At 52.0% G+C, this 23,053-nt stretch overlaps 1 protein-coding gene across 5 annotated transcripts; it reads right to left on the reverse strand.

Annotated features, from left to right (window-relative positions):
- Positions 1-3,946: 3,946 nt before the first annotated feature.
- VEZF1 (vascular endothelial zinc finger 1) lies at positions 3,947-19,026 on the reverse strand. 5 transcript variants are annotated; one of them, XM_062012640.1, is made up of 7 exons: positions 18,809-19,025; positions 12,678-13,396; positions 11,898-11,961; positions 10,713-10,896; positions 9,086-9,292; positions 6,805-6,849; positions 3,947-6,449 (listed from the first exon to the last, which is right to left on the reverse strand). In XM_062012640.1, the coding sequence occupies exons 1-7, from the start codon at positions 18,839-18,841 to the stop codon at positions 6,022-6,024; spliced, it is 1,680 nt and encodes a 559-aa protein (XP_061868624.1). In that variant the 5' UTR covers positions 18,842-19,025; the 3' UTR covers positions 3,947-6,021. The 5 variants fall into 5 exon arrangements, with proteins under 5 accessions (XP_061868624.1, XP_061868623.1, XP_061868626.1 ...); XM_062012639.1 differs by having other exon boundaries at positions 12,636-13,396; XM_062012642.1 differs by having other exon boundaries at positions 12,699-13,396; positions 18,809-19,023.
- Between the last annotated feature and the right edge of the window lie 4,027 nt (positions 19,027-23,053).

A 23,053-nucleotide genomic window follows, 5' to 3' on the forward strand; every position in this document is an offset into this window, starting at 1 on the left:
CCACACCTTTTGAGCATCTCGTGCTCCTGGATTTCGGACCACCAGCTCCGTGCATGCTTGGGGCAAGGAAGAGGATGCACCACTCCCACCCCAAGAACATGAGAGACTGATTACAACACAGCATCCCTTTGACCACAGCCAGCAAGCAGCCGTCTCCAGGATCCAGCGCTGCTGCGCCTGACAGCCTGCAGCCACACCACAGAACAGCTCAGGACGGGAAGTGATCTCCCCTTACAAATTACAGGAGTCAATTTACACAAGGCAAACACTTCCCGTTTTGCAAAGACCAGAACGAGACCGCGAACGGCAGCGGGTCAGGGCCTCCGCTTCCCTCGGAGCTCTCCAAACCCTTCTGGACGGCACCTCCAAGCGCCCACAGCAGCCTCCCGCGGCACCTCTGCGGCTGCCAGACCCCGAGCACGCGTTTGGGATGCTCCAAACCTCTCGCAGGACGATCCTCTGTGCAGAGATTTCCCCCCAACTCAGTCGTTTCGTCCGTGTCTGGCAGCAAAGCGATCCTTTAGCCTGGGTAAAAATCTGCAAGGCTTCGACAAGGAACACAGGCATCACAGTGAAAACATTAGAGGCAAACCTTGGGCTTCCAGCGAGTACGTGTGCCACAGCATTTGCCTTCCCAAAGTTAAAGGCACAGCAGCGTCTCCTCTGTGGCACAGCACCTTGCAGGGAGCTTTGTGGGCTGTGACCTCTCTTCCTAATCCAGGCTTGGTTTGGGGGGAAAACAGGTGCTTTTATCACTTTACTGTCCTTTGATGCGGGTCTTGGCTGCCAAGGACGCTAGGAAGTAAAAAGACACGGGGATAGAAACACACAAGAATGAGGAAATAAAGTAGTGGATTCACTTCAGCCAGTTCCAACTGAATTGGGGATTTCCTGAAAAACAAACCTTGCCCAGAAAACACCCAACACAAAAGTGTTTGTGCTGACAGCTGGCGAGAACAAGCAAGTGGAAAGGTGAATGGGGCGGGTTTGTCTTCTCTGAGAAACAAAACCTCCCGACAAGGCCCCTGGTTCCTTCCCAAACAGGCTGATGCTGGAGGTGGCTGCTGGAAAGGTGCTGCAAGGGGAGCAGAGCTCTGTGCTCTGATCACTGCTGGTCTCTCAGGCACCCACACTGGAGCGTTTTACAAATGTCTGGTTTTCAAAACACATCTCTGCTTCCCCCAGCAACACAGGGCTCTTAAAAGCGCCTCAAACGAGCCCAGGAAGCTGGAATTCTAAAGCAATGTGAAGGCTGGCTTGGCCAGCTCCGTCCTGGGGCTGCGGGGAGATGCCACACACAACAAAACAATGCGACACCCAGGCTGTGGGCAGCCCCTGAGGAGCTGGGCAGCCTGGCTCAGGCCCTCTTTGCACTGAAAGGCTTTTTTCCAAGCCAATACCAAAAAAGGCCTGTTTCTAGGTCAAGACCCCAGTCCTAAATTTTCAGCAGGGGCTGACAGTCAGAGCTGAACACAGCTGTGGAACGGCTTCGCCACAGAAGCTCCGGCGTTGTTGCTGTAAGCAGCGAAGCGTCCCTGAGCCGTGGCAGTGTAAAGGTGAAGCTATTTTTGACACAAAAATTAGCACGTCGTTCCTCTGCCATCCTTCAGTTGCTGCTCTGGAAGCTGTGAGCGAATGATCCAAAGATAAGCAAGGAGTATGAACACACTGAGTGAAACGTTGAGGTAAAAAACAGATCAAGTTGGAAGGTTTATTCTGACACGCTCGATCCCGAGGAGACTGACTCTCACACTTTATCCTCAAGGTCCGGTTCAGCACCGAGACAGCCCTCAAGGGCATCCAAAAACCTGAGGCGCTTTTAATAGCTGCCTTCTGAAAATCCTGTTCAGTCTATTTTTGAGGTGGATAAACCGAGCGACCAGTAAAGCAGGGCGAGAGGTCTCGAAGGCCCCAGCAGTGGCAGCTGCAGCCCACAGCTCAGCAGCGGGAACCCCACGGCACAAACACCGTGCAGAGCACCGGCTGCTTTTAAACACCTGAGTGTTCCTTAAATCCAGATTTCCCTTCCTTCTCTCTTTGGTGGGAATCTAACCCTGACAGCCTTGGAAATTCACCCTGGGCAGTTTCCAAGGCACGGCTCAGACTGGCTGTTGCTGAAATCAAAGTGAGCGGCCAGCGGGCAGGGCCTGGAGGGCTTATCACCCCCAGTAATGCCGCCGGCTAATCCCTCGGCAGCCCCGGCCCCTTTATGTAACCCGGGATTGCTGCAGCTCAAACAGCTTATTGGGCTTTTGGTGTTTTTCTTTAAACCTCTCGTGGACAAACGCAAACACATGAAACACTTTTTATTTTCTCCCACCACTCTGAAGTTACTTTAAGAGGGGACCAAAGGACCAACATCTTTTTACCTGTGACCAATGGCAAACAGAGTTGAAGCCACAGGCTGAGAGCGCCGTGATTCTGTCCCACCCCGATCCTGACTGAGCACAGTTCCCCATTCCCAGCGCTTGGGTGTAACTCTCCAATAGCAGGACATAAAAGATCTCCTCTCCCCAAACGCCATCTGGAAGTGGTGGGGCATTGCAAATGCAGATAAACCCGTGCCCAAGGTAAAGCCTGTGCAGGGTTTCCTGGCAGGGTGGGTGGCTGTGCCACAGCACTGCCTGGCCCACGGCTCTCCCTGCCCGGAGGACACGCTGCCGTGCAGCTCAGCTGCCTGCTCTGACTTCCCACGGCACAAATCCTTCCAAGGCAAAATTCAACTGCACAGGCCTTCCCTCGGTGCTGAGCCATTAACCTAATGCTGAGGGAAACTTCAGAAGGACAAAAAACATACCCCCCCTATTGAACTACTTGCAATCGGAGACCTGAATGGGCTCCATATAAAACCCACTCAGATCAACAGCAGCAAGAGGCTTCCTTGGCTGTTGGACTAGATCCAGCTTAAAAGTTTCCATGAAATAAACTAGGCTAAGCGCATCAGCTGCATAGAAACTAACTCGCTGTAACAGGAGCATCTGTTCTTCCAGCCACCATTTCCTTACGGCCTCAACTGCCCCGTGCTGCAGCGACACGAGCTGCCACACACACCTCCCTCAGCACCCCGTGTCCCGCTGCCACGGCCCCTGGCTGGGGCAGCACAGGGGCACAAACCACTGCACCCGGCGCCTCTCGCTTGTCACAAACCAGCTCCGTGTATTTCAGACGATGGCATTACAAAGGGAACTTGATGTCTGCACTGAGACAGCTGAGGAGCACACCTCGGAACCACTTATGCACAGTACAAAGCAAATGTTTACCCAAGTACAAACGAAACAGGCTGACAGCTAATGTAGCTTTTGTGGACATAAACCGGGTACATTCGAGCAGAACCAACATAAAATAGAAAGGAAACGGCCCTTTTCCTACCCCACGCCAAGAGCACCATGGGCAGTGGTTTGGGAAGCCTCTGTCACGCTGAAAAATCTCCTTGCTGGTGTTCAGTGTGTTTATGGTACTGCTGCTCTGCAGGGGTACAAACAACAGCAGGACAGCAGGGTGTGGAGGAGGCCCCACTGGCAGCCCCACAGCAACTGACAACATGCAATCGAGTCTCACACCTGTTTATTGTGAGCACTCCACAGAGAACCACTTCTAGTACACACCTTCATGTTGGCTTCTCATGCTTTGGTGGGTTTTTTTCCAAGCTCAGGGAAACCCAAACTTCACCTGAGGGTCACCTCTGCCATTCACCCCCATGCAGAATGCTACATCTAGGAGGATAAAGCTGGTGGCAGTTGGTACCGTTGCCATGGGGCAGGGAGATGGGTGGGTGGGCAACTGCACATCCCCGGGGGCTGCTCTGCGCTAAGGGAGGAGGGGGCTGTGCAGGGCTCCCTGGGGCCAGCCCAAGCCATGCAGCTGCTTGCACACAGTGCTCTACACAGGGCAAGAAACAAACACCTCTACACACCTGGAGTGAGAACAGTGGTAACAAAGTCATAGCTACATATTCTTCTCTACATTTTTGTTTATTGAGACAAACTAATTAAAAGGCACAAACATAGGGCATATGTTTACATGGACATTATAACAAACATATACATTAAAAGTGTAGGAATGTGTTTCCTTTCTGCTAAACAGAAAGTTCCTAAGCTTTTATATATACAAAAGTTGTACAATTTGATGTCCTAAAGTACAAAAGATCATTTATAAAATTATTTTACACTAAGCTCTATTTTTTTTGTTGGTTTTTGTTTTACTATGTAGTCCAAGCCCCTAGAACAGTTTCACATGATGATACAGATAAGCTGTCACCTGAGCCAGCAGCCTGGCAATCACTGCTTGCACTGACACGGCAGGGTAGGAACGGAAGCAGTCCATTTTGACTAGTCAGTCCTGCTAGCACTCTGTGAAAATGCACACAAGCTAATCTCCATAGCTCTCAACTTCATTAGGATAAAAACGCCTCATCTGTGGGTTTATTTAGTTTAACTTTTGATGTAGAGTCTCGGGTTTGGGGTGTTGCTTTGTTGGTTTTTTTTTTTTACTTTTTTAAACAAAGTTTTAAAAAGGTGAATATGTGACATGATAGTCTAAAAAGTATATCTGTTTCCCTAGACTTTGCTTTCTACTTTATGTACAGATAAACAGGTTAAGAAATAAAAAGCACATGTAGCTTAAACATGTGTGACCGTTTGTGGAGAAGCTCTGGGCTGGGTCGTTGGAACCATCACCCCACAACTCCCACAAACTGATAGAAATGTGTTAACACAAGAGAAGAGTAACGTAAAAATGATGATGTCTGCAAATATTTACAAAGTTGAACAGATCTGCACAACACTTGTTTAAGAAATAGGGGAGAAATTAAAAGACGCTCTCTGCTTGTCCTGGAGGGGCATCCTACCTAGTTAGTGGTTAGAATAAAAACTGTATACAATTTAATATAAGACAAAACTTCTAGTGAACAACTAACACGTCTGTCCCCTGCTGTAACGCCAGCAGGCTCCGACTGGGAGGCAGAGGGCATAAAAATCATCCCCAGTGCCTCCAGAATCTTCCAGCTTAAAGCGATATTTCTTAAGTTTCAAAGCACTCCTTTTGCTCCTAGGTAAGAGTCCCATAGGGGTCTGACTGCTCAGAGGCCATGGTCACCCACACTTCGACTCCTCTTCTCCCAGCCATGGCTGTTTCTCACCAAACAACAAACAGGGTTGGTTTTTTTTTTAAGAAAAAAAAAAAAACACAAAATGTTGACTACAATGCTAGATTCCCTTAGGGTAATATGCTGGGTAATATTTACATCTCCAAATATCAGGTCACAATCCCTATTATATGTTGAAGTTAGAATGATAAGTTATCATATGCTTTGCATATCAGAGCTGGTATCACCTTTCCCATAGGGAATGCTGCCTGAAATTATCATATTCCCAAAGGTTAAAATGCATATTTCCTCCAAAATGCATTTTTTTTGTTTTTTTGTTTTTTTAAATGACAACATTGTAATGCATTTACTCATTAAAAAAATAAACAAAACCAAAAAGAAAACATCAACACAGACAGAGGTTCTACACTAGCTGAGGAGCGGCGGGCTGAGCGAGCGGCGGGAGCGTCAGCCAGCGCCCCGGGGAGGATGCAGAGGGCTCTTTGCTAGTGTTCAGGTTAAAACAATTCCTAAGTCACCATCTGGGGGATTAAAACGTTAAACTGGGGGTTTTTTAATGACTATTTTTTGGGGTTTTTTTTTTTTTTGGTTAAATCCTGGCAAGTAAGTGTCTGCTCTAAGTCAGCATCAGTCAGCTAAAAGGTCAAACTTTAAACCAAGTGCTCCAGTGAAACTCAAGTTTGAACCATATGAGCCAAATCAACAGGGGAAGATGCTACTAATGGTGATGGTGCATGTTGCCCCAGTGTCTCAGTCTGAATTTATTATTAACTAAAACAAAACAACAACAACAACAAAAAAAAAACAACCCCAACAACAACAGGAAAAAAAAACCCAACCAAACAAAACCCAAAATAAAAAAAGGAACTGCTGGTAAGGATTCCGGTTCAATCCTGTTTAATACTGCTCAAAACTCTTTACCAGGGAGGAGAGGTGGGCAAGGCCTGGGGCAGGAAAGGCATGCTCTCCACTGGTCTCATTGCTATATTTAAGGGCCCGGCCAGCGTCATCGGCGTGGGGAGGTTCATGGGAGACGTGATAGTGACGGGATGCGCTATGTTCACTGGAGCCGTGACTGGGGTCGGCAAATTGACCGGTGTGGTGAGCGTTAGTGGAGATGTCATGGACAATGGACTCGTTATAGTTACAGGATGCCCTAGGTTCATCGGACTGGATATATTAACTGCACTTGATACATTTACTGGACTTCTCATGCTCATTGCAGCTGCCACTGTGACTGGGTTTGTGATAGTCCCAGAAGCCACAGAGGACGTTATATTGAATGGAGTAGTAAGAGTCACAGGCGTAGTAGCAGCAGTGGAGGTTTGGCACAAGTTAGCAGCTTCTAAAAATGAGACATAAAAAAGACAAAAAGTTTTTAACACATAAAAAACCGTGGACAAGATTTTTAAAACAAAACCAAAACCAAGAAACAGAAACAAAAACCAAACAAGAACAGGTACAAATTCTGGAATCGTTTTCTTTAGGCATTATTAGTAAGTTAAGACTGTTAACATTCTACAGCCTACACGAAATACAAACTCTCATGCACTTCATTTCAATGCAATACTTTTTTTCCCTGAGAAGTCAAACCAGGTTGTGTTTATAAAGAGGGATTCGATGTTCACAAAAACAGCATCGTACAATCAAAGAAATCCTCCCAAGAGGAACATTATAAATAGAGGAGAGAGTGTACATACCGAATGGTACGTACTCTATAGCCTTCTCAAAGGTGAACTGACATTCTGTGAAGGTTTTAAAAAGTCATTATTAGGGACTGATAAGCAAAGCTCGTTTCAATATTTACCTGCTTATTTCAGTCTTAATTATTGCTACTAAATTGTTCCACTGATCACAGTACCTCTACTTAGCACTTTTCAAGGCTACCCAGTCAGTACATCTTTCAACCCCCATTATCTCCTCAGCCTTCACGTAAGCTACAGCTCCACACCAAGTTGTTTTGTTTTGTGGGGGTTTTTTTGGGGGGGTCTTTTGTTGCTTTCTTTCTTTAACTGTGTTTTGCAGCAAGCAGGAAGCCAGTGCCGAAGGAGGAAAGCCAGGGCGGCCAGTGCCCGGCCCTGCTGCCGGTGGGCTGGGGCAGGGCTGGGCACTGGGGGAGCAGCGGGAGGGGCCCGCGGGCAGTGCCGGCATCCGTCAGCTCCACCTGCCGGCTACCCACGCTAGAAGGCTCCAAAAAGAGAAGCGGGTCGGTGCACGTGGGGAAAGGGAAGGGATGGCTGCTAGAGAAACCGACAAAAATACGTTCTAGGCACACGTTACAGCACTTCTAAGTCGTGTCTTATTCCACATTTGTAGGGTAGGACACCAAGCTCAGTCTACACCCACGTTTCAGGAGGTAAGCCAGGAGCCAAGAGTCCACTCTTGCCACTCGGGCAATACAAATGTACCAAGACAGAGTTAACTTTGAAAGCAACATTAGCCCCACTCAAGGGTTACTGTTGGTTCTTCAAAGTCCATATCTAGGAGGGGTGGAAAGGAAGGGAAAGAGTGGGGGGGGGGGGGGGGTGGAAAAAGGTGAAAATAAATCATATTAGAGTGAAAAAAAAAAAAAGTCCCAAGTAGTGTTGTAAAGCCAAGGCAGCAGGTGGCCCCAGCACCAAGCAGCAGCACGGACAGAGCAGCACACCGGCATGGCACTGACTGGTCGAGCTTCACCTTGCAAGCAGTCACATACAAAGACCCCCTCAGCCCACAACCCCCTCCCTGCTTCAGTCGAGCTCATCTCACCAACCTGCAGCATTCTCCCCACCCCCTCCCTCACCCACCGCTCTGGCCAAACCCGCCACTCCTGCTAAAGCACGTTCAGTAACCTCAATGAGACAGGAAGGGAAGAGGGAACAAGACACAGGAACAAGCAGGAAAACAAATATTTCCAGAGATTTTCCAAATCTGACCCCCATCTGCTTTATCTATTTCTCTATTTAGTGGCCTGATCATAGGAAAACGTTTCTGTTATCACTACATTTGCGCAGGAATAAGCTGTTTCTATACTGTCTGATCACTGAATTCAATCAAGGCCTAATACACAAACAAGACCTAGAAAACAAAGAAATGGTGAAGAGACTGAAAGGAAGTTTAGGAGAAAAGAAAAAAAAAATAAGGTGAGTCAGAAACATTTACTACTGAAAACAGGCAGTGAAAACCAGTGAGTGGTCACTAAGAACTCCTGCTAAAACATGTAATCCACGACAGTCACACAGTAGGCATTAGAAATCAAACTGTTGAGAAAAGACTAAGCAGGAAGGGGAGACTTTAAACTGCTACACTAGTCCTAAGGACAATAAACCCAAGCACTCTTCAGAACACTGACACAATGAGCAACGACAGGAAGCTATTCCGCTTCAGTTACGGCAGCACAGGTGTGTGAGCTGTGAGCTGGCAATGATGAAAACCCATCACTTAATAGTTAATTTGGTAGTGGGAAAAAAAGCCAACAGAGAGACAGAAGAGTAAGTTCTCTGAGTTCTAGAAAGCGTTATGCAGAGATGGTTACGTGATGATACAGTGAGGAGAATAAACTGGGAGAGAAAAGATGAAAGGGACACCGACAGCATCCACATGCAAGCTGATGGCGATGCAGCGAGAGGGTGTGGGGGGTGTATATACTTATAAGCACACAAGTTAACAGATGGTAAATATGCATAAACACAGCTAAAAACCACATGCAGGTCAAAAAAAATACACTCTTGCCTTGAAGCAGACACAAAGCTCCCTTTGGAATCGCTGACTGCTACGTACACATTCAAGCACAGAGACCGAAGGGAAGCAAGCACTGAGGAGCTCATCTGCAACAGCCTCATTTTGGTCCTGTTACTCTCCTGCTAGTTTGTAGCTACCACTTCTAATATTGAGAATCACATTTTCACATAAGACATCCTTTCCTGACATCTTGAACTCCCTACAGAACTGTCAACTCCCGTATCTTATCAAACCAAGACCGTAGGTACTGTTTTGTTTTACCTTTCTTCCGTGCTTTGACGGCCTCTTCCCATAATCTCAGGGTCTCTACCTGCTTTCCAGGCCAACTTGTTACATGCTGCTGCTGCTGTTGCTGCTGCTGCTGTTGTTGCTGCTGCTGTTGCTGCTGCTGTTGTTGTTGTTGTTGCTGCTGCTGCTGTTGCTGCTGCTGCTGCTGCTTCTGATTGCTGGTCTCTTCACTCATGCATGCTATGCCAATTAAGTAAGAACACAAATTCACCTTGAAAACTTACTCTGTTTTCTGCTGAGATCACAAAGGCTTCTTCCATAAAGAGCATGTGGAATCTCACAGGATTCCAAGAGCAAAAAAAATCAGAGGGGTTTAAAAGCATACAATTTAATTCTGTGCTTTATAAAACTCCTTTTCCAAGAGCTAGAAACCAAAATATGAGTCGGGAACATCTGCTTTCACTGGCAAACATGAACTTCCCTTCTGATGACTCTGTTTGGATTTTAGGAAGAATGAAACACAAGACTGCAAGTGTCTGGGATTGCAGCTGGTGAGCTGATGCCACTTCTCCTGAACCTCGTCTCCAGGGAGGGGTTTTTTTAAAAAGAGAAAAGTCTCTTCACTTTTTGTCACAAGTATGACTGAAACGTTTCAGTTTACAGCACAGCTTCTAACCACGCTCTGGCCACGTTACAACTCATCGCTGCCACCTCAAACAGCTTCTGTAAATGCCTCGTGACCTGGCTTAGCACCACCAGACTGCCTTGGGAAGTCAGAGCTGGAACCCCACACCCAGAAAAACACTTCACACCCAAATTTCACATCAAGATCGACAATCAGGCATTTTAAACATTCCCAGTACCTTCAGATTATCCAGCAGGAACGGGAACTGAAAAGATGCTGTAAATGAACACTGTCTGAAAGGCCTTAAAGACAAAGCTTCCAAGGACACTCCTTACTTCTCCCTCCTTAATCCCTCTGAAAACTCATTTTATGTCACTAACCCTCTGGGTTAACTTAAGTTACAGGTATTTTGCTAGAGCAATTTGAAAGTCGGGTCTTCCTTTGCTTCCTTTGCACTCTCACAGAGTTTAGGACTAGAAGGAACTACTACACACATCTGATTTGAACTTCTGCACACCACCAGTCCAATTCACACACCAGGGCTGGACCTAAACGCTCCTCTTGTCAGCTACTGCCAGAGAGAGGAATCACTGAGCCTCGGGGTCAAAGCAGGGGAACCTTTCTCCTAATTTTGATGAGCTTTAGATGAGGCTTCAAACCTGAACCCTGGCAGATCTCAGAAGTTCTTAAATACTCTGAAATCCCCAGAACTAGCTGCTGGATTTCTAGGCCTGTACAGCTGGGGAAGCAGCACTGTGCTTCGGAGATGAAGCAACTGGGCAACTCTCTTCTTCAAGAGATGGGTTATTCTCACACACTGCAGGGCACTCCTGAGGGATAAGAGCACAGTCTAGCAGCAAACCCATTGCACACACGCCAATTCCTGAGCTGAAGAAGATTCTGTTACCAAGTATCTGTTTTTAAGAGGTGTGAATCCCCACACTGACCAGTAAGCTCTTGCATTTTAACGCAATCAAAGGCAATTCCCTTTGCAAACACACTGTTATTAGAAATGCTTTTAAAACGTTCACCTACTTTTATTGATGCCTTGTTTACAGGTATTACAGTTGATACTTTGGCTCTGCCCGTGTGTCTTTAAGTGGCTGGTGATATATGCTGCACTCAGAAGTTTACCACAGATATTACACGATACCTTTCCTTCATGGCGCACCATGTGTGTCCGCAGTCTGTCTTTGGTGGCAAAGGCAGCAGTGCACGTCTATATGAAGGACAACAGTTACACTTGGAAGTGCAGACAGCATCATTACAGTACCAATTACATGCCCACTGTCAGCCTATTCTTTACCTCGTAGGTGCAAACAGTATCCTAAGTATTCTGGCAACCTTAAGTTCTAACTGCATTGACAGAGAAACCAAAATCAAACTACTAAAGAGAGACTGAGAACTGGAAGCTGGCTTCTGAGACCAGGAGGACAAGGATTGTGCTCTGTGTTACCCGGACATCCTCAAAACAGCGGGTTGCCTCCCCTACCCAAAGCAAGAGGCAGCTCATAGAAAAAAAAAAGCCTTGAGCAGGCAAAGTTGGGTTTTGACACAACCTTACTGTACAAATATGAACTTGATATCTTAAATTGCTCAATTATTTCTGTTCCCATCCAAATCAGAACAAGGAAGTGAAGCCCTTTTCTAACGCTATTCTTTTTGCACAAGACTTTTATTCAACACGATGAGTCACTAAGACACAGGTTGGAACAAGCTTGGATATTCCAAGAAAAAAAGGTCAATTGTTCAAGGGCACTCAAGTTATTCCTCTTCCCCTCAGTCATCGACTTACAACAACTTCCTTTCATCTTCATGCAAAGTAATGGATCCAGAATCAACTATTCCAATCCATTTTAAATGGCTATACTGAGAAGCACATTTAATTTCAATATGCTGAGAAACACACTGCACACATGACTCCAGCACCCAGCACTGAGCTAAGGACGCTGTTACCATCCTGCCACTGAGTTAAGCTGAAACAGAGCACCTGCGTTGTCCCCCAGGAAGGCAAAAAGCCTCCCATCTTCCTGAAAAAGTAGCCACTGCATCCTTTGACACCGCCTCTGCACTCACATCAGAACTAGGGTACTGTAAGGCAGAGGCCACTTGCTTTTCAAAGAAAAGTCCAGGAGCAAAAACAGCTTTGAAAAGATCCTTCACCTGAGACTCTAACGGTACAATAAGGTATTGCTCTTAACAAATCATTTTAGCCCTTACTTGGCATTTGAAGGGTCTCTCTGTTGAGTGAACATGTTTAACGTGACAGCTTAAATGATCAGGCCTGCAAAAAGAACAAAGAGGAACAGAAAAGAAGAGGCACACTGTTACAAACACATAGTAAGGACACCTTGGCTAGTGGTGCTGAGCACTGCGCTCCCAGTGACCCCCCCACAGCCCACATCCCTCCACCCAGCAAGAACAAATATGTTCCCCTCTCCTAGGCAGTGGCTTTCAGCTGAGTAACACATAGTTACGCTGAGACCCAACCTGCCCTTTAAAACTTAACCGTGTTCTTCTCACACGCCTGAAAAGGGTACGTTTGGTCGTACCTTGGGCAAAGAGCTCTAAAGGTTGAAGTTTTTTTCTGTTGCAAGCACAGATATAATAAACACAGCCAGCAGCAATGCAAGCTCCCCCACAATGCTCTGCCAGTACGCCTCAGCCCTGCTGCGAGACAAGGAGACAGTTTGCCTGCCACGTCCCATTCGGTCATCGACCTTCGCAAAGGCTGGTAAAGGAGCTCCGTGGTCACCACCACCGACACGGACACGTGTCCTGCAGGACCTGGATGAGGTCACGAGATCACTTCAGAACACTTTCAACAAAGGAGCAACCGCTTTTGGCCACTGCCAATCTGGCTCAGACCGAGACCCACGCCCTAGAGGTAAACAAGGCTCTTTATCCCCTCACCAATCTTCTAAAATGTCTGGTTCTCCCAGCCCCTCGCTATGATACCTTAACCCTTCTTGGTTATGAAAAGCCAATACTTGAGCTCGCCTGGGATTTTCTACATGGTACCTCGAGAAGCCTTTTCCACAAACACCACAGGTGTACGGTTTCGTGATGCCACCTTCGTGGGACCTCACGTGGTAGGTCATGCGATCCTTCCTCTTGAAGCGCTGATTGCAAATGGGACATTCGAAGGGCTTTTCGTCCGAGTGGGACAGCTTGTGCCGGTTGAGGTGGTACACGTCCCTGAAGGCCTTGCCGCACATCTCGCAAGCGTGGTTCTTCTTCACGGGCTTGCTGGGCTTCTTGGCCGTCTGAGTCACTGCCATGGGCGTCGCGCCGGCGCTGCTGCTGGGGTTGGTGGCAGAGGAAGACGTAGTGACTGTGGACAGGATGCCTGCGATAGTCGAAACCAGTGAATTTCGGCTGTTGTCACCAGCGATGGTCGAGATAAGGGGCACCATTGTGGTGGGAGTTTTCTTTGGCCGTGACACTAACTTTATCCCTGTGTGGCAGGACTCGTGACGCCTCAAATGGTAGCTGTCCCTGAAAGCTTTGCTGCAGTAAGTGCACACAAAGGAGGTTTTAGGTTTTTCCTTTTTAATCCCAACAATAGCATCCTTTAATGTTTCTGGTGCAGGCTGAGGTTTCTGCGTTATTGGTAAGGGCAGAATCGGCTTCTGATCGGGTGGCTCAACAGCAGAGCTCAGGAGAGGCAACAAACTGTTCTGTGCTGCCTGCTGTTGGTGATGTGAGGCTTCGTGTGCCTAAAACCAAACATTCACACTTAAATTCTATTGATGGGTGCTCACTGTGACGCGGTGAGAACATTTACAAACTACAGGAAAGCACATTCTAGACCAAATGCCACCGAAGGAGCAACTGGAAAGGGTTAGAGCGCTTGGGTTTTGGGCGGGACAAGCCGCGCTGGCTGCGCAGGCTGAGGTGAGCGCAGGGTGGCACACATCCTAACAACTGAAGCATTATTAAGTTTCCGGAGGGCAATACTTCTCCTGGAAAACAACTCGGTGCTTGTCAGATCTCTTACTAACACAGCGTTTGATCTTTACATAACAGATAACTTGTTTTGCTAACGATCGTATCAGATGCCACCTTGGGACTATCTTTGGAGCGTACCAAAGCACCGATGGGAGCTGCAAAACAAGGCCCCACCTTTAAGCCGAGCTCAGCACATGCTGAGAACTAAACTGCAGCCACGGAGAGCCAGGATGCAACAAGGTGTCGCACTTCACATCGTGCTCATAGCAGCGTGCCAGCACTGAAATCGAAGCAACTTGAACCACGAGCTGTCTACAGCCACCTTTCTACATTTAGCAGGCTCCCACCGCATTTGCACACTGACCACTGTGCTCTTTGCGTCTGGGAGCTCGTCATCGTAACGACATGTTCTTTTTCTCTTCGTCAGCAGCTACTTTGTGATTGGAAGAGAAGCGAATCAATAAGCACTGGCAGACATCTAGAGATGCTGGAGAACACAGCTTGCAGGGTGGGGAGGCTGGAAAAACGACCTCAAAGCTGTTTCAGAACAGCCAATGCCAACTGACTCCGAAGTACAGAACCAGTGGGAGACCCTCCAGTGAACAAACAGAAGGGAACCCCCCCCACTCCCCCAGGAGCGTGTGGTGGGCAAGCACTGCTCAGCTGAGCTGCAGCCTCTGCTGCTGCAGGCTGCCCTCCACCATGCTCCTAGCAGGCACTGTTTATTCTAGGGCAGAAAACGCTGTTATACAAACTCATCCAGCCTGGGACAAAACCCTAGCAGACACAGTTCTAAAGTGGTTTAGAAGCCACACAGACCAATCCAGTCTAATGGAGCATTAAAATAAATCACTCTAGCACCTTAAGCCAGTTTAAGCACATCTGTATTCAAGATGTGCCTCAGTCTCATCAGACCACGTCTCAATCAGCCTCGTTACTAACGCAGCGTGCCAGGTCTGGAGCTGAATTTGGGGAAACTTGTGTTCCCAATAGATCAGCACGGCAGCCTCTCAGGACTTCTCCCCTACAGTTTTCTTCACAAAATAACGGGATTGGAGGCTGTGCTGCCCCGTGACCCCAACCTGCTCGCTTTCAGGTCAGCTGGGGATGGGCAGCGTTAGGAAGCGCGCTCAGGATAACACTCTTCCTACTCGAATCCATTTCATCGCATCCTTTGGAGAAGTCAGTATTTCTAAAAGCTCACTTGGGGACTTTTTTCTTAGTTGCATCCAAGCTCTGGCCACTTTGCCTCTCCCCAGCGACTGCAGCTGCCTCGGCACAACTCTGCCAGGAGCAGGGGAGCTCCTGCCTCCCCCTGCACTGCACAAGCCCTGCATCGCTCCAGCCGCTCGTCTGTCAGGAGCACGACACTGGTGATCTTTGGATAAAAGCCACCGGGGATGTGAGCACTAGCCCATGTGGGTGTGAATACGTGCTCCCTGACACCGCCAGCCTAGCTGACAGGAAAACAGGTCACAGGGGAAAGCCCGGATTCGGCACGGCAGCGGGAGACCAAACGTGCAGGAACGGTTGTGAGCCAGCCCGGCCTGCCCGCTTGTACCTGCCCTTGGGGCGTGGGCAGTGCCAGAGCTGGGGACGCAACAGGTAAGCTGAGCATTGCTGCCCCGTGCCCTGCCACGGCAGCCACCTCCCGCAGCCACGAGGGGAGGAAGGCAGAGGGGAAGGCAGAACTCTGCTGGAGGCTGCGCTGCTAAACCACAGCACGAGCGCCAGCGTCTCCTGCGACTTTCGCCTGACTTGGGTGACAATTGTGGGTTCTCGAGCATTTCTTTTTCCTGTGTTTTTAGAAAGCCACTGGGACATGCACAGTGCACAAAGAAAACCCAGCGTGCCCAGACCCCAGGGACCGCACAGTGCTGAGCAAGGGGTGTGCTCAAATACAACTTCCATTCTTAAAAAGGTCTGAAATGTTTCACAGACAACTTTAAATAAGCATTAAACAATGTTGTTCAACTGCATCAGAAGACACTTAAGAGCACCTAAGGATAGCTCCAGAGATACAGTTTCAAAGACAGAGCTAGCAGATCGGATAATAGGGAGCCCAAATCCTTTGGACAAGGTTCAAACTTAGGCAGTTTATGGATATTTTTAAGCCTTAAAGAATCGTCAGCACTTCAAGGTAAAGATGCACTTAGTGCTACGGAACCGAGACAGACAGTGGGCATAAAACAATGTATATTCATCAGGCTACAGGCTACGAAGCCACTGCTTACATAAGGCTGCTTATCTTGGTTCCCAGATAGCCACGTTAATACCAGCGCTGCCTTTCCAACGAGCCCTCTCTGCAACAAGCACTACTCCTCACTTTCCAAGGGCCGCCCGCCTTACAGCCTTTGAAGAAGAGGCTCAGGCTGTATTTTGCCCACTCGCTGCCGGGGAGGGGAAGGGAAGGGAGGGAAGGCAGCACCTGCTGCGTGCCTCTCGCCAGTCATTCTTATTCAGGCACAGACCACACTTTTACTCGACCTAGCACCAATGTCAAGCCAACATTTCCAGGATTACTTTGATGGCCTGGGCCAGGCTCTCGTGCACAATATCCTTGTTCTATCGCTATTTCTTTTTCTTTCCTGGGGGGCAATAAGCAAACAAACCCCCTGCAGTTCGTGACCTGCACTGGTAGGACGTGGCACTGTGAACTTCCAATGCCAGAGGCTAAAATATTTTTGCGCTCCAGCCTTAATGTGAGAGCAACAAATTAGCATGAGTCATATCTTGAACGCTCCGTTTGATGGATGAGTCCTCCTCACACTAACAGACACAACTTTCACTTTCCGAGCAGATACTGGAAGTGGCTTTGAAAAATGCGCATTTAGGGGACTAAGGAGATGCCAACGAGAGCCGCTTATCCAGTGTCACAAGTGTGGCTTTAAGAAGAGGTTCCCATTCACCAAAACGCCACCCAAACACCGTCAAACAACGTCACTTGGGAAGTGCGAGTTCCAGTCGCAGGTCCCATGGCCAGCAGGGCTGAGCCGAGGGCACTGCGGCCGCCTCTGCTAACAGCCTGCCAAAAAATGACAACTCCACACACTGCTGATTGAGCTGGCACTTAGAAAACCTGTCCCAGCTGCAACACGCCGGCTCAGACTCCCCCCAGGAGAATGAGCACGTACGTTCAGTCTCTTGCACTTGTTACTTAAGCAGGACTGGGCAGGGGGGGCAGGACTGGCTTTTAAACCCGCTTTTTTTGTGACCAGTTCTAACTAACCGGCTGGCTCTCGCTGATGATGGGAATGGGAAGCAAAAAACCTCAAATCACATCATGAGTATCTTCAGAGTGCTTTCTGCTGGGTGCGAGCATCCTCACGCACCCTAAATCACTGGCTTTAACAAAACCACTCGAGAAACAAGAGTCAGCATTTATTACGAGGTCTGAAAGCTTTATTACGTGGGGCAGGAAGAACCTCCGAACCCAGAGGAAGGTTTCCACGTCAGTTTTATGAAGATGCTTCCAAGTCACACACAGAGCTCAGTACGTTCGGAAAGCGAACTGCTGACTCCTTAATTAAAAGCAGCAAAGGCTCCTCCTAAATCAAAGTGTGACATCGCTGTTTCAAAACACTGCACTCTTCCCAGAGGGGGAAAAAAAAAAAAAGGCTCAAGCCGAGCAGCAAGAGGCTGGACACGCACTTGAAAGTATTACTTGGCATTTCTCACACAGCTTGCTGCAACACCGTATTGCCAGCCTAGCGACAACCTCCCCTCGCTCAGCTGTGCGCCCGGCAGCCAGCGAGGCCATCAGGCGGCCCCAGCTCGGAGCGAGATGGCCCTAAACTAAGGAGATTAACTTCTTAGCGTGAAGTTTCCTACGTGCGAATCACGGCCGCCCGCTAGAGTGAGGAATAATTCACGAGAGCCCGGCCAAACTCGACGGCATCGCCCGCGTTCATCCCGAAAACGCGGAGAGGCCACGGGCCGGCTCCCGGTGCCCGCAGCCCCGAACATTCCCGGCGCGGCCGGCGAGGCACCGAGCCCGTGACTCATCCCCTCGCTACTTGCGAGGGAATTCATTTTTCCTCTCTAAAGGAACGGTGCTGGCTCTCGGCGCATTTATTCATTCACCTCAGGTTCTCCAACTCGTGTCACGGGGTTGGGGTTGGTTCCAAGCCCGGTGCCCCCGGGGAAGGTGCCGCGGGGATTATTTTACCTTGACAAAGGTGATGGCCGGGGCTTTATTTATTTATCTTAATTGGCCTTCGCTGCTGCAACTCCACATTTTTACGTCTCCAAGCTCAAAAAGAGCAGGAGGCACCGGGCAGCAGCCCGGCGTGCACAGCCTGGGCTCACAAAAGCCAGGGCAGGATTAGCGATATTTTTTTCCCCTCTATCTTTTTTTTTTGCAACACTGGATTTTCTTCGGAATTACATAAACGGCGGCGGTTTTAACTGAGCCTTTCGCAGACACAAGGGGGGAAAATTGTGACTCAGTTGGCAAAGGGAGGGGTTGCACGCTCCACCGTCCCTATTCCTCCCCGCTCCCCTCAGCATTCCGCCAGTTTTTACAGAAATCCGTCCCGCTCGCGTCCTATTTTAAAAGAAAACAAGCTCCGTCGTCAGCCGGCCCCTGAGTCAGGCTGTTTAAAGAGGGATTAATTTATTCTCCCAGACACGGTGTTTGTTGCATCGGGGTTTTGTTAAGAGCCCGCTGGAAGGCCGGGCTCGGGGCGGCTTTTTTGTTGTTGTTTTTCTTTTTGGCTGGGGGGGGGGAGTGAAAAAACAAACAAAAAAAGACCATTGGGGGCGGGGGCAGCAAAAGGGGGGAAAAATTAAAAATAGGAATAAAACAGCGATATTGTCCTATTTTACAAATAAATGAAATAATTAAAGCCCGACGCAGAGGGGAAAATGCAGCGCGGGGCGCGGCGGAGCGGCGAGCGCGGCCGGCCCGGGGCCGGCGGGCGGGGAGAAAGTGCGGCAGGGAAAGGAGGGAAAAGCGCTGCCGGCGGGCGCGGGGCCGGGTCAGCCGCTGCCCCGGGCGGGCCGGGCCGGGCCCCGGCGCGGGCCGGGCCGGGGGAGGCGCGCGGGAGGCCGGGCGGCGGCGCTGACTGACAGCCCCGGCCTAGCGGGGAGCCCGGCGGGCGGCCGCCCGCCCGCGGCCGCTGAGGGGAGGGGGGGGGGGGGGGGGGGCGCGGGCAGCGCCGGCCGCCGCGGGGCCTCACCTGAAAGAGGAACGCGGTCCAGTTGGCCTCCATGGCGGGGGCGTCCCGGCCCCGGGCGGGCGGCGGCGGCGGCTCCGGCGGCGCGGTCCCCCCCCTCCCTCCCCCGGGCCTCAGCTACATGGAGCCGACAACAAAGCGGCGGCGGCGGCGGCGGCTCAACATGGCAGCGCCGAGCGGCCGCTTCCGCTAACCTCCGGGCTGCACCACTGCGGCCCAGAGGGGGGAGGCGGCGGCGCGGCGGCCCGGCGGGGCGGCGCGGGCCCGGGCCGCCGCGGCGCCGCCCCCGCCGCTCCCCTCGCCGCGGGGCGGGCGGCGGACCCGGGGCGGCGCGGCGGGGCGGCGGAGCGGGCGGCGGGGCCGGGGGGGCGCGGCGGACCGGCCGCCCCCCCCGCGGGGCTGGCAATGGGCCGGTCCCGGGCTGGGGAAGCCGAGGCGAGCTGTGGCGAGAGAAGATGGAGGAGCGGCCGAGCTGTCCAGGGCCGCCGCCGCCGCCTCGCCGCGCCCCGGCCCGCGGGGGCCGCCCGCGCCGCCCGCCCTCCCCTTCTCCCCTCCCAGCCCGCCCGCCCGCCGCCCCCGCCCGCCGCGCAGGGAGGGAGCCGCGGGGGCGGCGGCGGGGGGCGGCTGCGCCCGCGGGTGCGGGACGGCGGCGGCGGGCGGAGGCCCCGCACGGGCCGCCCCGCCCGCCCGCGGCAGCGCCGGGACCCGCCGGGGGCGGGTTGGGCCGGGGGGGTCGCGCGGGGCTGCCCCGGGGGTCACGCGGCGCCCTCGGCTCCCCCCCGGGGATCGCCCCCGGCCGCTGTCACCGCCAGCCGCGCCCCCCGCGGGCCGGGACTCCTGCGGCACAGCCCCCGCGGCTCCTGCAGCCCCCAGCCCGGCCCGCACGGCCCTGGGGATGCGGGGGCTGCGCGGTTCCCTCCCCACCAAGCGCCCCTGCACGCCTCCAAGTTGCGAGCTGGCCGGGTTTACTTGTGTCTAAGGTGCCTTCAGCACAGCACCTGAATGCAAATGGAAGCCGCAAGCAATTAAGTATATACTTACCGTTAATTACGTGTTTACACACATCAAGCACATCCCTGACAGCAACAGGATGGAGCCCTGAGCTCCCGGTGCAGGGAGGGCTCCTCGTGCCTCTGCGCTGCCCGGCTGCCCCGGGGCACAGGCAGGGATGTGGGGGCACAGGCAGGGATGTGGGGGCACAGGGCAGCGCCTGTGTCACCCCCGTGATGCCACCGACAGGGCGTTTGGCATCAAGCAAGCACAGGGAAACACGAGTGTGGCAGGTTAAACATTGCAAGCGGATGGGGACTTAAAACCAGCCCTCTGTCCGCGGGAGAGAGCCCTCAGGCCTGGGGCTGGGGCAGATGAGAACAGGCTTCCAGGGCTTTGTCATTGCTCTTTCTCCCTGGCTCTGTTCGTTCCTCTTTGCCCAGGCCCAGCCCCACACTGAGCCGTGCTGAGGCCTCGGCCGCTGCAGCACCTGCTTCGACACCACCCGGCGGGTTGAAGACATCCAGCCGTGCTGCCGCCGGCCTGACCTCACCAGCCGGGCTAAATATGGCTCATGTCGATGGAGTTTCCCATCCTACTTCCTCCCTTATGAGAGAGACGGGTGGTTTTTCTTGTCTCCCGCTGCAGATAACGCAGAGGCTGGTCCCAGAGCCCCAGCGCGGCGTGACGCCGGTGCTGCAGGAGGGGGCACGGCAGGGGCTGAGCAGGGCACTCCTCTGGGGTCTGAGCCCGCCTGGGCTCGGCCCTCGCTTTGTGCAATCGCAGGCGAGTCACCTGGCTGCTGCAGCGCAGGTCCTTGGCCCTCCCTCGGCCTTTCTTCACCTCCCAAGAGCGTTGCACACCCGTGCGCGTTGTGCTCGGCGGCGCTCGCGGCTCCTCGTGCCTCTCGGGCCATCCGCTCGCTCCTTTCCTTGGAACTCCGGCATGGGAGTCGAGTGCTTATGTCAAAACCTGTTTGCACTTAAAAAAGCCCACCCCAATTTCTTGTCCTTACGCCCCCAGAGGACACTCTGTGGATATGTCCCCGGGGGCTTGGCTGCCTGGCCTGACCCGACCCCCCCAGGGACACCCGCAGCCCCCAGGGTCCATCTGGCTCAGGGAGTTTGGAGCCTGCTCGTTTCTCACCACCTGTATCTGCACCACGGCCGAGCTCTGTGCATGGGCAGCGCTGAGGACTTGCAGGGAATCCCCCTCGCTCTGCAGCAGCTCTGAATTAGGTACGGCCAAAAAACACAAGGAGTGGAAGGGGTTTGCTGGGGCCCTGCAGCACGTGCTGCTGGCACTGCTGGGGCCACCCGGCCCATCCTGCCCGCTGCTGCTGATGTGCTCAGCACAGAGCACAGGGGCTGGGGAGAGGACACCCACACCCCCCTCACCCCCCTCACCCCCCACCACCGCTGCTCCCGGTTATTTTTCTCCCAGTCGCTGGGTTATTTTTGTTAACGCCTATTAATGAAGACTTGGGAGAGCTCCCTTTGTGAAGGGCTCACACTCACTTCAATTAAAGGCTAAGAAAACTACCCAAGCGTATCACTGAGTCATCGAAGAAATCCCAGTGAGCACGTAGGAGGCTCAACTCCACGTTCTTCTTGTTTTTACAACTGCAGAACCAAGAGGGGATACAAGATCAAAACCGAGGAGGTTTGTTCCTGGCCCTGGAGAGGCTTTTTCTGTGATCCCAGCCCCTCTCCCAGCCCTGACGCATCCCGAGCCGGGCAGCCATGGCTGAGCCGGGAGCTGCGAGGGGAGCTGAGGCGCTGCAGAGAATCCCCGGGGGGAGAGAAGAGCTCACAGGAGCTGGATGTGTAAAGGGCAAGTCTGTGCCAAACCTGACGAAATTCCCTTTACCCAGAATTATAACTGGAAATATAAAAAGCCACAGTGTTTGAAAACACATATTTACATTATATATGCCCCAAAGCAGAATAAACAAAGGTTAGATTTGTAAACTCTCCATCTTAATGCAACAGCTCTGCCGTGTAACAGGTGGCTCCGAGTCTTGTGCTATTTAATTTATCCCTCCCAGCTCCCTCAGTCGCGGCACTGGGATTGGCGACAGCATCAGCACCAGCATCAGCACCAGCATCAGCACCAGCATCAGCACCAGCACCAGCCTCAGCACCAGCACCAGCATCAGCACCAGCACCCGCCTCTCTGCCACGCTGGACCCGCAGCCAGCATCTGCCAAACCCACTTCACGGGGCCACTCGGCTCGCTCGGAGAGGAGCCGCTTCTTGCACCGTGCTCAGCCGCGACACAGTTACTAAGAGGCGCCATCAGCTGCCCTGGCTGCTGGGGAAGGCAGGGGGATGCAGCTCTCCTCTGCACACCCGAAGGACCATCTAAACTCTGCCCCTTTTTATCCCGTTTTCTTTGCAGAAAGCCCCCGTGCGTCAGGCGCTGCAGTGGGACGTGAGAGAGGAACTCAGACTTTGCTTCTCTGCCGTGTGCACGTCTCCCAGGGCTACGGAGCGGCTGTGATGGGCGAGAGGCTGCCCTATCTGCACCCTGCACCCTCCTCACCCGGCTCCTTCCAAGTGCTTTCCCCAGCCCCTGCCCGCCTCCTGACACGCCGAGCTCTGATTTCGCTCAGCAAACGTGTGTTTGCACCGCTAAGAACAGAGGACGTTGTGAAATATTTCAGCTGTAGAGGAGCCCGTTTCTGTTCGTGCTCTGCTCCCCGCGTGACGTGGCTGGCTTTGAATTTCCCAGCTCCGTGGGGCTGTGTAAATAAGCAGCAGCGTTACAGAGAACGTGCTCCCCGCAGGCAGTTTCCCTTCAGCTGCTGCCCAACTTTGTGTCTTCTCTGGTTTCTCCCTTTACAGCCTTGATTTCCCTCTCAGAATGACCAGGGAAGCTAAAAAGAGACAGTCATATCCATCAGCGGGCAGCAGGAGCAGAGATGTGCTGGCTGCCAAGGCACCTGCAGCACAGCCATCCCATCCACAACCTCCACACGTGAACAGCTGGTGTCCCCCACAGCAGATCCCACCTCATCCCCCTGCCCAGGCTCAGCGTGTCCCTGCCCTGCAGCAAAGCCCGGCTGGAAGGTGCTGTTGGGGCAGACAACCCGTTTCCCAGGCAAAGGGAAAGGAAAAGCTCTCACCAGACAGCTGCCTGCAGTCTCTATCTCCACTACACATCAGCCTGCCGCCATCCCTCCCTCCCTCCTTCCCATGCCCTCGGGCAGTGGTGGCATCGGTGCTGCACCATGCCAGGGCCACCACGCATGCTTGC

This window comes from Colius striatus, chromosome 20 (assembly GCF_028858725.1).
Source record: "Colius striatus isolate bColStr4 chromosome 20, bColStr4.1.hap1, whole genome shotgun sequence".
In the NCBI taxonomy this organism is placed as follows: Eukaryota; Metazoa; Chordata; class Aves; order Coliiformes; family Coliidae; genus Colius; species Colius striatus.

Coding starts and splice junctions, on each gene's coding strand:
- VEZF1 (XM_062012639.1), bottom strand. CDS start 18,841: ATGGAGGCCAACTGGACCGCGTTCCTCTTTCAG. Junction 13,397..18,808: donor GGACCGCGTTCCTCTTTCAG/GTGAGGCCCCGC, acceptor GTTTGGTTTTAG/GCACACGAAGCCTCACATCA. Junction 6,450..6,804: donor TATAGAGTACGTACCATTCG/GTATGTACACTC, acceptor TCTCATTTTTAG/AAGCTGCTAACTTGTGCCAA.